This window comes from Brienomyrus brachyistius, chromosome 4, assembly GCF_023856365.1.
Source record: "Brienomyrus brachyistius isolate T26 chromosome 4, BBRACH_0.4, whole genome shotgun sequence".
Taxonomy (NCBI): Eukaryota; Metazoa; Chordata; class Actinopteri; order Osteoglossiformes; family Mormyridae; genus Brienomyrus; species Brienomyrus brachyistius.
In genome coordinates this window covers 37,825,492-37,842,316 of record NC_064536.1, presented here as the reverse complement: position 1 = coordinate 37,842,316, position 16,825 = coordinate 37,825,492, and the positions used below count along the sequence as shown (strand labels likewise).

At 44.0% G+C, this 16,825-nt stretch overlaps 1 protein-coding gene across 8 annotated transcripts; it reads left to right on the top strand.

The window, feature by feature from the left end:
* On the top strand, positions 1-15,367 carry LOC125740870 (uncharacterized). Of its 8 annotated transcripts, none has more exons than XM_049012658.1 (7): positions 1-96; positions 2,154-2,212; positions 10,417-10,704; positions 11,144-11,191; positions 11,682-11,726; positions 11,911-11,955; positions 13,313-15,367. In XM_049012658.1, the coding sequence occupies exons 2-7, from the start codon at positions 2,155-2,157 to the stop codon at positions 13,534-13,536; spliced, it is 708 nt and encodes a 235-aa protein (XP_048868615.1). In that variant the 5' UTR covers positions 1-96; position 2,154; the 3' UTR covers positions 13,537-15,367. The 8 variants fall into 8 exon arrangements, with proteins under 8 accessions (XP_048868615.1, XP_048868610.1, XP_048868612.1 ...); XM_049012653.1 differs by having other exon boundaries at positions 10,417-11,028; positions 11,064-11,191; XM_049012655.1 differs by having other exon boundaries at positions 9,147-11,028; positions 11,064-11,191.
* The last annotated feature ends 1,458 nt before the right edge of the window (positions 15,368-16,825 follow it).

Sequence of the window (16,825 nt, the reverse complement as noted above, 5' to 3'; positions counted from 1 at the left end):
CAGGAATTCCCAATTCAGGGGGGGGGGCATGCCAGTTTCCGGGGCTTCAGGGGAGCTGCAGCGCCAGAGAAATCTCTGAAATGAGATATTTTGCAGGTGAACTGTTGTACGTCATTGTGTTCAGTGTTAAACTTCGGTCGTTAGTTCGTAGTATTTAATTGATAAGAGTTTTCACCGTATTATCGAACTTTAAAGGTATTTAGCGTGCAGGCTTTCGTGTCCTGATGACTTGCCCAGCAAACACGAGGCTAAAGCTGGTTATTTATGCTGCATTCAAGTCCGATTAGGGAGACCCGACTAGAGAGTTGGGAAATCCTATTTACCATGGAATATGACGTGTGTTCAAGTGGTTAAGTGGGAGCAAAATGGACGCAATGAGAGAGCTGTTTTTTGTTTTCCTTTATTTTTCGTTACTCCAACGCCAAAACGCATTCGTAGCATAAACTGAAAGTGAAGAGCAAAGGAAATGCATTACGTATGGTTTACTCTGGTTTATCCCTGATGAATAATTAGAATAGTCGTGCAGATAAATTCAGTTTTGCAATGACAAGCTACATAAAATGTACTACTTTCAAAATAATTTGTACTTCAGAAAGTGATCCATTCTTTCTGCCATGACTGTTGTAACGACACGCTCCCAACTATGGAGGTGACGTATCTCCGGGAGGATCTCCGCTGTACAGGCCTCTGCAGTTAGGCCCCTCTCCTTAGCGTTGCATCTTTCGCATTCGTGTTGTGGCTCGCTTCTGCTGTGATATAATAGTATGATATAGAAGCACACCAGTATACATTTAATATTACTTGTACAATCAGATAAGTGGTTAAAATACATTGTACTGATAAAGACAGAAAACTAACATTGATGGGGTCTCACCTAATAAGGTCACCAAGTCAAGAATTATAAACGTTTTCTTTGCCATTTTCCTATCCATATATTTTCATAACCTTTTAAGGAATCATACAGTGGTTCCACACAAAGTGAAGCTGTTGTATTGACTTTGTGGTCTGAAAATAACTCAATTATGTTCTATTCTGACAAAATTATCTTATGTCTAATTAAACCAACTGAATTGGTTGCTAGGCTGCACAACATAATTAGAGAAGGTGACAGCTATCCTAGTGGTTTTAGGAGTGTATTTTCCCTGCAGCAGATATAATGGGTAGTGGCCTCATTCTCTTAGATGGTGACTTGGGATAGAAGAGCAAATCAATTCATTTTGCTCATTTAATATTCAGGTTTTTACTAGGCTTAGTTTTTTGAAGCCCGGTGTTATCGAGGATGGGATGTGATGGATATTAGTTTCTAACACATTTAATTAAATGTCATTTTCCAATGTCTTTTGGGTTGGTGGAGTTAACTGCTGTATATCATTTGGCACCTTGCCTTTAGTACTGTAGAGGTGTGTATCTTCAAAGGATTCCTGAAAGATTTTCTTCAATGTACGCAGTATGTTAGGGTTGGTTTGATAGCTCTAAGTTGGAAAGAGAGAACATACTACTTGTAGTGACAAATGACCAGTTTGTCTTCCTTTAGCAGTTGGCAGCCAAATTTTTCTCCCCCCCCCCCCCCCCCAGGAATATCTAAGAAACCACACACTGGATGCCTCTCACTCAGGCATTTAGCTGGCCAGTGTCAAACTTATCTGCATTTGGGGTTTTTATATTGTAGCCGTATTCAATGTATTAATGCTGCAAACACTACAGGAAGTACAATATGGTGTGATTTATGGCAACGTCAGTGGTGGTGTGTGGCTCTGTTCCTGGGATCGGAAGGATGTCGGTTTGAGCCCAGGCTGCAGCAGAATAGTCACATGTCTGTGGGCCCTTTAGCAAGGCCCTTAACCTGTGCTGTGACTCCTGAGCTAAGATGATGTAGGCAAATCGATGAATTCCTATGTACCTATGTTCATACATGTGCAATGGCCAGTAAAGGGTTGATATCAATCTGTTTTAATCTCAAAGCATGTGCTGGTAGGATATTCTCTCACTGCAGGACAAAATTTCAGATATGGTTATGAAGTTATGCTATCGGTATGACAATATTTTAGGCAGGAAAAACTTTCAGAACACCAGCCTGAGTTTGTGTTTTTATTCCCATCCTTTCATACCTGTGAATCCTGACCTCTTTCATCTCGGATCTTCTCTAACTGCAGGATGTTCATTCTGCTGATTCTCTGCCTTGGTCACTGTCTCCCAGGTGCCAGTTCACAGGGTAAGTAAACACCCCACACTGACCCTGTGTGTAATTAGCTGTGTATGTCAGTGCTTCTCTACTTTGTTAATTATGTGGTGATTTGAGTATCTGATGGGGGTGTCTGGTGTAACATTCTCCTGTTCGGGGGGGGGGGGGAGTCTGGTCTCTCACTTTGTGTGTCTGTTGTGCTTTAAGGACTGTAACTTAGGACGTTTTTCCACCACACCAGGTACCAAACTTTCGGTATTTCAAAGTTTTGGTTTTCCACTGCCGTAAAAACTGGTACCAGCACCGAATGACATCACAGCGCGAGGCGGGTATTTTGTACTGAAATAAAAAAAAAATGGCTGTAGTACATTATAGGGCTGGATGACTGGCTATTTTAATACCAGCATTGCATTTTATGCACATCCAATTCTTACATCGCTAGCAGCTATATTAAAATAAGGCTTTTTCTTACTTTCAATTCTGTATGGACATTACAGTGCGGGGGTTAAAGTTTCACTAAAATATTTTTACTCTGTTACTCTGTCATAGAAAAAAATCACCTGGCAAGCTTAGCAATTTTAATTATTCCTTTTATAGATTCCTGTATGTTTAAAAATCAGTTTATACTACCTACTGTACGCTGCTTTTGTATGAGCGCTGCATACAAAAAAAATCATAATCATTTTCATCCTTGCCATTTAAATCACTCAAACTCCTTTTTTTGTTTTGTAAGTACCCCAATATCTATTATAACTAAATCACATCACTAGGACATCATGCTATATGCGACCTGAATTAGTTTAGTGGCGGTCAAAAGTATTAAAACACTTGGCATATTTAAGAGGTTTCAGTTTTTGTTGAGTTGGCCATTAAAATACCCATAAAACAAAAGAAATATCTACAAAGTCATCACTATGCTCTATAAACCATAGAATAGAGGTTTCATAAGGAGATTTAGGTCTTTAGGCCTATTTCACTGTCAATGTCACACAACCATGTTCCTTCAGAGAAGCCGCCAAATTACTTGTGATCACTGTCAGGTGTGATTATGGTTAAATTGATGGTAATGCCAGAGTCTTAGGGCACAGCTGTGTGATGTTTATGAATGTACAAGGTCTGTCCTGCTCATTAAGTGATTGGTAACATCAGGGTTTGTCACTGAGGCTGCACAACCAATTGGTTTAAATTCAAAGCCCCTAGAAGTAGTTCTCTTTGAACATGGCTAAGGTGAAGAAGGAGGTAATGAGTGAGGAACAGGTTCGAATAAAGGCCCTTTTTTATGCTGGCTGGAGTAACCGCTGCACAGATGTATTGTACGTTCAAAGGAAAGCCATTGGCTTGAGTTGCAGAAGGCATGGGGTAACATTAATGCTGAAGTTCTCAGGAAATATATTGACACTATGCCAGAGAGCTGTGCTGCTGTAATTGCTACAAAAGATGGACACACCAAATATTAAAGTTAAAAGTGGATGAAACCAGTAGGACTCACTTCATCTGATATTTGTTGTACTCAGTGCAACCATCTGCATATTTCATGAACATTATGAAATTAAATCTTGTTCTGGAGGCAAAAAAGGTAAATATTTTCAGATCTGTCAGGTGTTCTAATAATTTTGGCCACCACTGTATATTCAACAAAATACTTTTTAATGTCTTGTCAGGCCATCCGGATCTTTTTGTTGTATCTCGGCTTTTGATGTTGTCCCCCACAAGAGGCTCCTACTTAAACTCAAAGCGACAGGTATTTTAGGTACCGTAGCGACCTGGATTGATAACTGGTTAACAAATAGGAAACAGCGAGTAGTTATAAGAGGCACAATGTCACAGTGGGCCTGCATCCATAGTGGGGTACCGCAGGGTTCGATTTTAGGACCACTATTGTTTCTAATTTACATAAATGATATAGATACCAATATATACAGTAAACTGGTGACATTTGCAGATGACACCAAGGTGGGTGGTGAAGTAGATACTGAATTAGCGGCTCAGAAGCTACAGCGGGATCTTGATTTAATTAGTGACTGGGCCAATACCTGGCAGATGAAATTTAACGTAGACAAATGTAAGGTACTCCATCTAGGGAGCAGAAATATAAAGTACAGGTATTTCATGGGTGTCACTGAAATAAAGGTAGCTGATCATGAGAAAGACCTTGGTGTGTATGTTGATGCTTCCATGTCCCATTCTCGCCAGTGTGGGGAAACAATAAAAAAGGCCAATAGGATGTTGGGGTATATCTCCAGGTGTGTGGAGTTTAAGTCAAGGGAGGTAATGCTAAGATTATACAATTCCCTGGTGAGACCTCACCTAGAATATTGTGTGCAGGTTTGGTCACCATATCTTAAAAAGGACATTTTGGCCTTAGAAAAGGTGCAGCGTAGGGCCACAAAAATGATTCTTGGTCTTAGAGGAATGTCATACGAGGAACGGTTACTTGAGCTAAATCTGTTCAGTCTCAAGCAAAGGAGACTGAGGGGGGACATGATCCAGGTATATAAGATTCTAACAGGTTTGGATGCTGTTCAACCAAATAGTTACTTCAGCATTAGTTTAAATACACGAACTCGTGGCCATAGGTGGAAATTAGCGGGAGAACATTTCAAACTGGATTTACGGAAGCACTTCTTTACACAGCATGTAGTCAGAGTATGGAATAGTCTTCCTGATAACGTTGTGCAAGCTGAATCCTTAGGTTCCTTTAAATCGGAGCTAGATAAGATTTTAACAACTCTGAGCTATTACACTGAACAAAAATATAAACGCAACACTTTTGTTTTTGCTCCCATTTTTCATGAGATGGACTTAAAGATCTACAATTCATTCCAGATACACAATATTACCATTTCTCTCAAACATTTCTCACAAATCAGTCTAAATGTGTGATAGTGAGCACTTCTGCTTTGCTGAGATAATCCATCCCACCTCACAGGTGTGCCACATCAAGATGCTGATCTGACATCATGGGTAGTGCACAGGTGTACCTTATACTGCCCACAATAAAAGGCCACCCTGGAATGTGCAGTTTTGTCTCACAGCAAAATGCCACAGATGCCACAAGCATTGAGGGAGCGTGCAATTGGCATGCGGACAGCAGGAATGTCAACCAGATCTGTTGCTCGTGCATTGAATGTTCATTTCTCAACCATAAGCCGTCTCCAAAGGCGTTTCAGAGAATATGGCAGTACATCCAGCCGGCCTCACAACCGCAGACCACGTGTAACCACACCAGCCCAGGACCTCCACATCCAGCAGGTTCACCTCCAAGATCGTCTGAGACCAGCCACTCAGACAGATAATGCACGGCCCCATGTTGCAAGGATCTGTACACAGTTCTTGGAAGCTGAAAATGTCCCAGTTCTTGCATGGCCAGCATACTCACCGGACATGTCACCCGTTGAGCATGTTTGGGATGTGCTTGACCGGCGTATACGACAGCGTGTACCAGTTCCCACTAATATCCAACAACTTCGCACAGCCATTGAAGAGGAGTGGACCAACATTCCACAGGCCACAATTGACAATCTGATAAACTCTATGCGAAGAAGATGTGTTGCATTGCATGAGGCAAATGGTGGTCACACCAGATACTGACCGGTTCTGAGTCCCCAGACCCCCAATAAAGCAAAAAACTGCACATTCCAGGGTGGCCTTTTATTGTGGGCAGTATAAGGTACACCTGTGCACTACCCATGATGTCAGATCAGCATCTTGATGTGGCACACCTGTGAGGTGGGATGGATTATCTCAGCAAAGCAGAAGTGCTCACTATCACACATTTAGACTGATTTGTGAGAAATGTTTGAGAGAAATGGTAATATTGTGTATCTGGAATGAATTGTAGATCTTTAAGTCCATCTCATGAAAAATGGGAGCAGAAACAAGAGTGTTGCGTTTATATTTTTGTTCAGTATAGTTAAGTTCTCCCCAAGCGAGCTTGATGGGCCGAATGGCCTCCTCTCGTTTGTATAGTTCTTATGTTCTTATATGTTCTTTCGACCAAATCACTTTTTTTTTTTTTTTACTTCATTTATCATTATTTCCTCTTTTTTTTTTTTCAAGGCGCCATTTGTATTGTATTTCAGCGGCAGGCCACTTGCATAACCAATTGACAAAGAAAGCATTTCAAGTACCACCCCAAAGTACCAAAGAATTACTCCAGCTGGTTTGGCCCTTTTAGTACTGGAACCTTTTGCACTGGTACTCGACTAGATGTCAGTGGAAAAGCAAAAGTATCGTACTTGGTATGGTGTAAACTCTACCTGCTGTATGATGATATTTAAGCTGAAGTTAAGCTGTGGTATGTGATTAGTGCAAAGACACCAGCTGGTTGTTTAGCCAGCAGAATTTCCCCCCATTCGTCCATTGTGCAGGTCTGCATCTGCACAGTTGTACGGGGCTGTAAGTGCAGTATTTAGATAGATAGAACTTTATTAATCCCTCGGGAAGGTTCCTCTGGGAAATTCTAGTTTCCAGCAGCAGTACACCAGCATATTACAAGTTACAAATACAATAAAAAATACAATATAAGAGAATTTAAAATACACGTACTAAAGTAAGAGCCAAATAGATATTGCGGTATTGCACATGAGATTGCACAGTTATGTGGTCCATTGCACAGTCCGAATGTTCGATTGTCTGGTGCAATTTATTGTTCCTGTTTCTCCCCGTCCTACTCTGACCTCCTGTTTCCCCTCCTCCTCTCCCTCAGTGAGCAGTTGAACAGTTTGATGGCGTGTGGGACAAAGGAGTTTTTAAAGTCTGTTGGTTCTGGACTTGGGGAGAAGCATCCTGTCACTGAACAGGCTCCTCTGTTTGTTTATGACAGTGTGCAGAGGGTGCCTAACATTGTCCATAATGGACAGCAGTTTGTTGAGAGTCCTCTTCTCAGCCACTGTCAACAGAGAGTCCAGCTTCATGCCGACTACCGAGCCGGCCTTCCTGACTAGTTTTTCCAGCCTGGATAAGTCCCTCTTTGCTGTGCTGCTCCCCCAGCACACAACAGCGTAAAAGAGGACACTGGCAACCACAGACTGGTAGAACATCCACAGGAGCTTCCTGCAGATGTTGAAGGACCGCAGCCTCCTCAGGAAGTACAGTCTGCTTTGACCCTTTTTGTACAGGTGCTGTGTGTTGATTGTCCAGTCCAGTTTGTTATCCACCCACAGTCCTAGGTACTTGTATGAGTTGACCACCTCCACTTCCTCTTCCCTGATCAGAACTGGTCGTGGACTTGGTCTGGACCTCCCAAAGTCAATGACCAGCTCCTTAGTTTTTGAGGTGTTAAGCTGCAGGTGGTTTGTGTGGCACCAAGCTACAAAGTTCATCACCAGACCTCTGTACTCCTCTTCTTGGTCGTCCCTGATACACCCCATGATGGCTGTGTCATCTGCAAACTTCTGGATGTGACATAGTTCCGAGTTATAGCAGAAGTCTGAGGTGTACAGGGTGAAGAGCAGAGGGGATAGCACAGTTCCCTGTGGTGCTCCTGTGCTACTTACTACAGTGTCAGAGGTGACGTCCTTCAGCCTGACGTACTGATGTCTATCCGTGAGATAATTGTGGATCCAGGCAGCTAGGCAGGGATCTACCTGCATTCTGGACATTTTTTCATGGAGCAGACAGGGCCGAATTGTATTAAAGGCACTAGAGAAATCCAGGAACAGGATTCTGACAGTGCCTTTTTCCTTGTCCAGGTGTGAATGGGCTCGGTGTAGGAGGTACAGTACGGCATCCTCCACACCGACATCTGTCTGGTAGGCAAACTGTAGGGGGTCCTGAGCATGTTGTACTTGGGGTCTAAGAAGGTTGAGAAAGAGCCGCTCCAGAGTCTTCATCAGATGTGACGTGAGTGCCACCGGTCGGTAGTCATTCAGCTCACTGGGCCTGTTCTTTTTTGGAACTGGGACAATGCAGGATGTCTTCCAGAGCGCAGGCACTCTCCCCAGTCGTAGACTGAGGTTGAAGACACGTTGTAGCGGCTCCCCGAGTTCAGCAGCACAGGTTTTTAGTAGCCTGGGGCACACCTTATCTGGGCCTGCTGCCTTCCTGGGGCGAAGCTTCCTCAGTTGTCCCCTGACCTGGTCTGCTGTGACGCTGTGAAGTGGCTGGGAGGAGGAGGGGGTGGGGGTGGAATCACCTTGGTGTTGGAGGTGTTGGAGGAGGGGGTTTGAGGGAGGAAGAGGAGGGGGTGGGGTTGCTGTGGGCTGGTCAAACAAAGTTGAGTTCGTTTGCCTTCTCCACAGTCCCCCCCGCTGTGCCGTTCTTGGTGTTGTAACCTATGATGGTTTTCACACCCTTCCAGACGTCCCTCATATTGTTCTCCCCCAGCTTCTGCTCTACCTTCCTCCTGTATGTGTCCTTTGCCTCCCTTACACATTGTTTTACCTTCCTCTGTGCTGTTTTCATCTCCTCCTTGTCTCTGTTCCTGAAGGCTTTCTTCTTTTTGTTGAGGACAGCTTTGACTTCCTGTGTCACCCACGGTTTGTTATTAGGGTAAGACCGTACCGTCTTAGCAGGGGCGACCACGTCTACACAGAAATTGAGGTAATCTGTTAGACAGTGTGTTACCCCCTCTATGTCCTCACCATGTGTGCTCAGTAACACATCCCAGTCCGTGGTGTCGTAGCAGTCTCTCAGGGCATCCTCCATTTCAGGGGTCCATCTCCTGATGGAGCGTGTGGTGACAGGCTGCCTTTGAACCAGGGGTGTATATTGGGGTTTTAGGTAGACCAGGTTGTGGTCTGACTTCCCTAATGGGGGGAGGGGGGTGGCTCTGTATGCATCCCTCATATTAGCATACAGAAGGTCAATTGTCCTGTTGTTCCGTGTGGGGCAATCCACGAACTGGTAAAAAGACGCCAGTGTATAGTCCAAAGTGACGTGATTAAAATCTCCAGTTATTATAATGAAGGCCTCAGGGTGCTGTGTCTGCAGTCTTGCTGTAACTATGTGTATTTTTTCACAGGCAGTGGCCGCGTCTGCCCTCGGAGGAATGTAAACACACACACAGATCACGTGACTGAGCTCCCGAGGCAAATAATATGGCCGCATGCTAACGACTAGCAGCTCCAGGTCTGGGCAGCATGAAGACGCTTTAACGGAGACATGCCCCGGATTACACCATCTGTTGTTAATGTAGACAATCAGTCCCCCTCCTCTGCTTTTCCCGCAGGCTTCTGCGTCTCTGTCGGCTCTCACAGACGCAAAACCGCGCAGGTCCACGTTAGCCTCTGGCGTTAGCTCGGTTAGCCACGTCTCCGTGAAGATGAATAAGCTGGACTCCCGGTACAACCGCTGATTGTTCAGTGCATGCAGCTCATCCATCTTATTTTGCAGCGAGTTTACGTTGCCCGTAATCACTGAAGGGATAGATGGTTTAAAACGCCTCCGGTGCTCCGCTGTCCTCGCCTTAAGCTTCGCTCCGGCCCTGCAGCCTCGGTATCTCCTCTTCGGCTCCGGCGGAATGTGGTGTCGTATGTCGGTCCGTGCTGTTGTTTTCAGCGCCAGCAGCTCTTCTCTCGAATAAACGAAAGAACTCGCTAATGTTGTGGTTCTAAAAAGTGCTGTATCCATGGGATACGTAAATACGCACCATGTCTCCGTGGAGAGATAGAAAGTAAAGTAAAGAAAAAGGGTTTAAAAATAAAATAAAAGCACGGTGGTACAGAGCTACTGGAGAGGCTGCCGACTCCTTCGGCGCCAGGGGTATTTGCGCTTCCTAATGCATCTCAGATGGACAGTCAGAGACGAGTCAGGACTGCAGCCCAGTCTGGTACCTGCACTCTCTGCACAAGCAGCCATGCACCTGTAATCTGGGCAGAATGTGGTTTGACACTGACCTGCGGGAAAATTCAGGGACATCCTTAGAAACTTCTGCATGGCAGCATCTGTTCCTCCATAATTTGCACCCCCCCCCCCCCCCACAAACCATGACTGGCACTGGCTTTTGGACCTGGCCCTGATAACAGCTTGGATGGTCCTTTTTTCTTTGGCCCCAAGAACACCATTTCTGCTTTTCCAAAGACTATTTGATATATTGGCTTTTTGAACCATAAAATGTGATTTCTGCTCTCCATCTCTGATGGGCCCGAGCCCAGAGATGTCGGCCGCCCTTCTAGACAGTGTTGATGCTTCTGCATTGCATAGTAATGCCTTAACTTATATCAGTAGATATGACTTTGTTCTGTAGTGTAATAACATTGTAATGACTTTGTATTGTACTGTATATTAATCAGGTATCGTCTGTCATGTTGGAGACACTGTCACGCTGCCCTGTGATGGACCAGCAGCTACAGACACCAAGGAGGCTGATGTTCTGTGGGTGTTTGGAGGCAGGCCTGTCTGTTCATATAAAAATGGGAGCTGGTGTGAAGCTGGTCATCATGTGAATCGAATTCGGCTTGGATCCATCCAACAGAACAACTTCTCTTTGGCCATTAATCCTGTCAGAAAAGACGATGCCGGGGTGTATATGTGTCGAATCAATGGTGGAGATATACAAACCATTCGCCTTATTGTTGATGGTAAGTGACCATTCTGATGGTTCCCCTTCCCCCTAATACCCCCCGAGACCCGTCTCTGTGGGGCAGAGCCTCCTACAGCTCAGTCTGCCCCCCGACCCGCATGAACAGAACCGTGACCCAGAAGCTGAGAGCAGTAGGGATCCCTCTGCAGGCCGCCTTTATCCCCCGGCTCTCTGCAGGCCGCCTTTATCCCCCGGCTCTCTGCAGGCCGCCTTTATCCCCCGGCTCTCTGCAGGCCGCCTTTATCCCCCGGCTCTCTGCAGGCCGCCTTTATCCCCCGGCTCTCTGCAGGCCGCCTTTATCCCCCGGCTCTCTGCAGGCCGCCTTTATCCCCCGGCCCCCAGCTCTCTGCGGGCCGCCTTTATCCCCCGGCCCCCAGCTCTCTGCTGCAGCTCTGAGTTACAGGCTCACTCTGACTCTGCTGCTTCTGTCCCTGCAGAACCTGCAGGAGACCGGAAGCAAAGGGATGCAGTGATGCCCCCTGGAGGTCAGTGCAGGTTTATTTAGTTGTAATTTTAAATGAAATGTGAGAGAACTGAGAAATCACACTGTTAGTTCTCAATCTGATTTTTCTTTTTTGTAATTTTAAACTTTTTGACCCTTATCAAAACTTTTATATATTTCATTGTACAAAATCCTATTTGTGACAATAAAACAAGTTTATTTTTAATCTGTATATTTATTTTGTCTTGAGGACTTTTAAATAACTACATGTAACATTTTATTACATGTAAAATTGTTTATGTGTTTCTGGAAAAAAAACAGACAATATATAATTATCGCTTTTTAAATCCACAGATTTCGAATGCAGTGTCCGTATTGGAAAATCCTGTATCATTCGGGCTCTAGTATGTAATGCATGGTTAGTGTTCAGAGATGATGGCTGTATGACAGGGTTTGGCACAAATCCAAAGGAATAAACTGTCAGAATTCACACAGGATCTGCTGATTAGTTTCTCTTTTCCCTCCCGGATCAGGTCGTCCTTTTTGCAGGCCATACAGAGAGAGAGAAGATCCTCCAGGTGAGTTTATCCCCTGTATGATAAACATGCTTCTGCTCCAGTGTGATTCCTGTATTAATCTGATGTGATGGTAGACAATCATTTTAGTTGTTACTGTGTAAAAAGTGAAGGGGTCACTTTTTGAATTTTGGTTGATATTAGTGTTTGGGTGTAAATGTGTCCGGTACTCTGTTTGTTATACCAGAGTCCAAAACCAAAGACAAACAGGATTCTTATGAAAACCCTCCAGGTGAGTTTATACCCTGTGTGCTCCAGTGTCATCTCTGTATAGTTATGGACTGAACCTAGTTCTTGCCATGAGACAGACACTCGCATGACATTACACTTACACACTACGCTACAGCACCTACCTACCTCTAATGGTGGATTCTTAATATCTATTTACATGCTAATGCTTAGTGATGTTTACAAGTTTTTTGTTTCCTTTATAATTTTTGGTGACGCTGATCACAGAAATAACTTTTCAGATCACAGGCTTTTGAGAAACGGCCAGTTGTTATAATTACTTTATAATGTTTAGAACGCAGGTATTTTGCATAACACGGGTCAAAAAATTTTTTTCACTGAACAATTAAGGGGTGTTTATGTACTATTTAATGCTGATGTAAGAAATGGGCTTTGAATTTTGCTCTCACCCCTAGTTTTTTAGTATTTTTAGGCTACATTGATAGTGTGTAATTCCTTGTGAAGAATGTATGGGGCATCTTTAAGAGTCATTTGGGAGAAACAATTCTATTTTTATTTCTGAACATGTTTAGGACTTTAGAGAAGAGCACAAAGTACTGTGAGTCTGTTTTGCCAGAGTTTACAGGCTGTAACATGTTTGGATGCGTTGGGATAGAGTCCTGCTGTCTATCTGATATGGAAAAATGATATGAAGGCAAGTGGAGTCCCAGTATGTCCCAGTATGCTGGCTGAGTTCTGCTGGACCCTTAAGAGGGATGTTCCTGAGGCCAAATGCAGCAGGAAATCACACACTTATACCTGTATGAGTCACCTCTACCATGCACATACGCTGTAAATATACATGCAGGTTTAATTCTGTGTCACTCAAAATCCTTGTGTCATGAGTAAATTCTGATGGATTCGATGATTAAATATTTGAATTCAGCACAATCAATACTGCAATAATCACCTCTTGTACAAAATTACCTGAATTGATGGTTTTTGCCAGGATTAAATGGTCCCATTGGTTCTAACCCATCCGCAGGGGGTGAAGCTGTCAGAGGGTCTCGCTCGTGATGTAGCGCCCCCCAGTGCCCACAGCTCACAGCAGATACACACTCCTCACAGCTTGGCCATCCTGCGCTATTAGCATTTAGCATTTCATGAGTGATACTGTGTCAGACTGGCTGTCTGGGTGCTTAAAGGTGTGGATCTGAGCCCCAGGGGGCCTGCTGTTGTACCTCTGAGGAGGGTCTGTCACAGCTGCAGAAAGGGGTCAGAGGGAAAGCTGCTCTGGGTCGGGCTGTCAGCTTTGTAATGCGGCTCTACTGGCTGCTTCAGTGATGTTTTACACTGACTGAGGATCGAGTGTCTGTGTGAAAATGTGTCTGGACACTTACTAATCTCTCTGCTCTCTGCAGGGGCGTCTTCAGGAGGAAACGTGATTGTGGGGATCGTGGTGGCTGTGATGGCTGTGGTGGCTGTAGTGGGGGCTGCAGTTTTTTTCAAAAGACAGTGGAATCGACAAGGAGATGAAAATCTGCCTGATCCGGGACCATCTGAACATCCCCTGATTAATGCTGCCTCTGGCCCTGTTGGGGACAGCAGTGCTGAGAGGATGGAGGAACCAGAGAAAACAGGCTGAATAATGAATAATAACTTGGTTTTCTATAACTGCTTGTGCCACTTACATGAAATGTGATATTGTACTTAAATCTACTTTGCAAGTTTAGCTCTAATATTATTTGTATATTACATGAATATAATGCTCCTGGGGGGCGGCATGGTGGTGCAGTGGTTAGCACTGTTGCCTTTCACCTCTGGGACCCGGGTTCGAGTCTCCGCCTGGGTTATATGTGTGTGGAGTTTGCATGTTCTCCCCATGTCGTTGTGGGGTTTCCTCCGGGTACTCTGGTTTCCCCCCACAGTCCAAAGACATACTGAGGCTAATTTGAGTTGCAAAATTTCCCGTAGGTGTGCATGTGTGAGTGAATGGTGTGTGAGTGTGCCCTGCGATGGGCTGGCCCCCCCATCCTGGGTTGTTCCCTGCCTCGTGCCCATTGCTTCCAGTATAGGCTCTGGACGCCCCGCAACCCAGTAGGATAAGCGGTTTGGAAAATGGATGGATGGATAATGCTCCTGTGTGTGTGTGTGTGTGTGTGTGTGTGTGTGAGAGAGAGAGAGAGAGAGAGAGAGAGAGAGAGGGGAGTTTGCAGGTTGCACAAACCTGAAACTTTTGGAGACACTTCTTCAGGTCCCCATTTGGATAACCTCTGTTTTATAAAAATCTGTGAATGCAATCAAAAATAAAAATTAAGGTTAGGGTTGGATAGAGGTTAGGGGCGTTGTGATTGAGATAAGGGTTTTTCCCATAGAATTTAATGGACGGTCCCCATTCAGATAGGTAGACCAACTTGGGTGTGTGTGTGCAGTTGACACATTGTGTTAACATGGGTAAACACAGATAACTCTGAGGTAAACATGTAAACAGAGGTAGTGTTTGCTTTTTGCCCAATGTTTGTTTCCCCTCAGATGTGCTTCGCCGACGCCTTACCTTCCCTTCCAGCCCCCATGTGTAGTGTGTAGCGCTCCCAGCTGTGTCTTGTTAGCCCTAGTTAGTGACTGTATGTAAGTTCCTTCCTTGCTGTGTAATCCTTAGTTCCATCATTGTCTTGCTGTCTCCGGTTTTGTTTGTTTCCCAAAAGTCATAGGGTTTCCCTGCATCAGCTGCATTCTGGGTCGTGCTTCTCCCTGCTGACGTGGCAGGATAATGATAATTTGACTCTTGCAGACTTCGATGTCAGCATGCTTTGAGCGGTGGCTGCTTGGTTATTCATGTACACAAGCAGAAAATGCACAGTTCGACTGGCAGCCATGTGGAAATATTATATATTTCTTTTAATGGCATTATAATTGGAAAACAACTTGAAATGGATTAGAACTTTTGTGTTTTTTATATCGTCATTTTCTGCTGTTTTTTTCTACTTGGAATCTTTTACTAAATTCTGGAGCAGGTCAGTGTTAGAGGCCGAGCAGGGCTTCTAATGGACTGAAGGCTAGAACATAATTTGCAGGTAACACTGTTAGAGTGTATCTGTGTATTTTATCATATTATTATCCTCCTATATGTGTACGTGCAACCCTTAACAACTAACCCATGGCCCAGAAAGGGTTGCAGACAAGATGTCCTCACAGGGGCCTACCAGATTGTGAAGCAGGAATAAGAGACCTTGAGAAAGGAAACAGATTCTGTCAACATAGCAGGGGGCCCACCTTGAGAAATGTAATGCTTTGTATTAACCCTGTTTCACGGAGGCCTCACACAGCATTGACTAGTTTAAAGACAAGACCCATGTAACCCCTCCCCTACCCTATAAATAAAGAAGCCAAGGGACTGTCCGGTGTGACACTCAACAGAGGCGCAGATACTGTCTGTTGCACCTGAAGTGGGCACCCTTGCGCAAGTAAAACAGAAAGACGTGTGCTGTCTCGTTATTCCTGGGTCCTAAAAGTGGAAGTGTGTGAGTAGTAAGCTGCGGCGCTTCCTCACACTGGAGATTGTAGGAGTGAAAGCTACGGCGCTTTCTCCTGACATAACTAGATTGTAGGAGTGAAAGCTACGGCGCTTTCTCCTAACAAACACTAAAACCAATGTCAACTATTATGAAGTATATACTGTTCACCCTGTATTTTCTCCTCACTGTTTCCACTGTGGACACCATGTTGCCTTGTAAAGTGCACATGCAGCCCGAGGTCATGTGTGTTAATGTTTTTAAATTGCCACTAATTAAAAATATTTTTTTCCAAAGACAGACGGTTCAATTTGGTTCCTTTTGTCAAAACACTTTCTTGGAAAGCCAAGTGAGGTCTGTGTATTTTTTCTGTGATCTTTCCTGACACACTTTGTGACATCTGACACACTCTGTCTTCTTTAGTGTCTTGGTACTTGTGTCTTTTTCATCAGCACGTTATGAAACAGCCTTCGAACCCCTGCATGTCAGTCCCTGGGGGTGTTTCTGCTCTTTTCAGACAGCAGTTGGGCAGTGGTGGCTTAACGGTCAGGAAGCACACTTGTCATTGAAAGACTGCTGGCTCTTTTTCAACAAAATCTTTAATATGTAACTATGTATAATTTGGAGTTCTCCTATTTTGTATTTTTCTTTGTCATAACCTTTGTTTGAAACATTTAAATTCAAATTGAAAATCCTAACAAAGAACTGCAAATTTCTCAATCTACAGTCTTACTGCATAGTTACTCTGTATAAAATAATTACAGACCCATGGACCTATGTGCTGATCTAAGCCTGCACTAATGTAATCTGGATATCTGTAGTTCAAGGTCTGTTTTAGGACGTTGTGGTGTCATTCCCACAAGTTTCTGCTGACAGCTTCATCTACCTAGAACAAAAATTTATAAATGTAAAACGATGCAAAATTCTTTAACGTAGCTGGAGCATATTTGCCTCTTACTCATTGTCAGTGCTATCGCTAAACTGTTTAAACCAGGATAAACAGAGTTCATGGCAACACAATTGACATTTTGTGCCTTTACTCAATTTGCTAACCCCTAACTAGATAGCACATGGCATGTCTAAAAATGGTATTTTGTGGATTTTAATCATTCTTTAAAAACTGAATGAGAGATTCACTGCAATATCACAAGAACAGATTTAACTAATAATTCATGTACTGATGGTGTACCCAACATTTTGTACAAAATAATGACTGAAAAAATGTCCTCACAAGTTCAAAATAGGTTTTATTCACATTGTGGGGACATTTGATCCCTACAATGTAATACATATATGACCGCGCACATACAAACACACACAGTCTTAGACTTCGGGCTTTTTGCTATCTTATGTTAGCATCAAACACTAGCGGAATTAGCATTCTCGCGTAAATTTGCATTATGAATCCATTCCGTTCGGCCA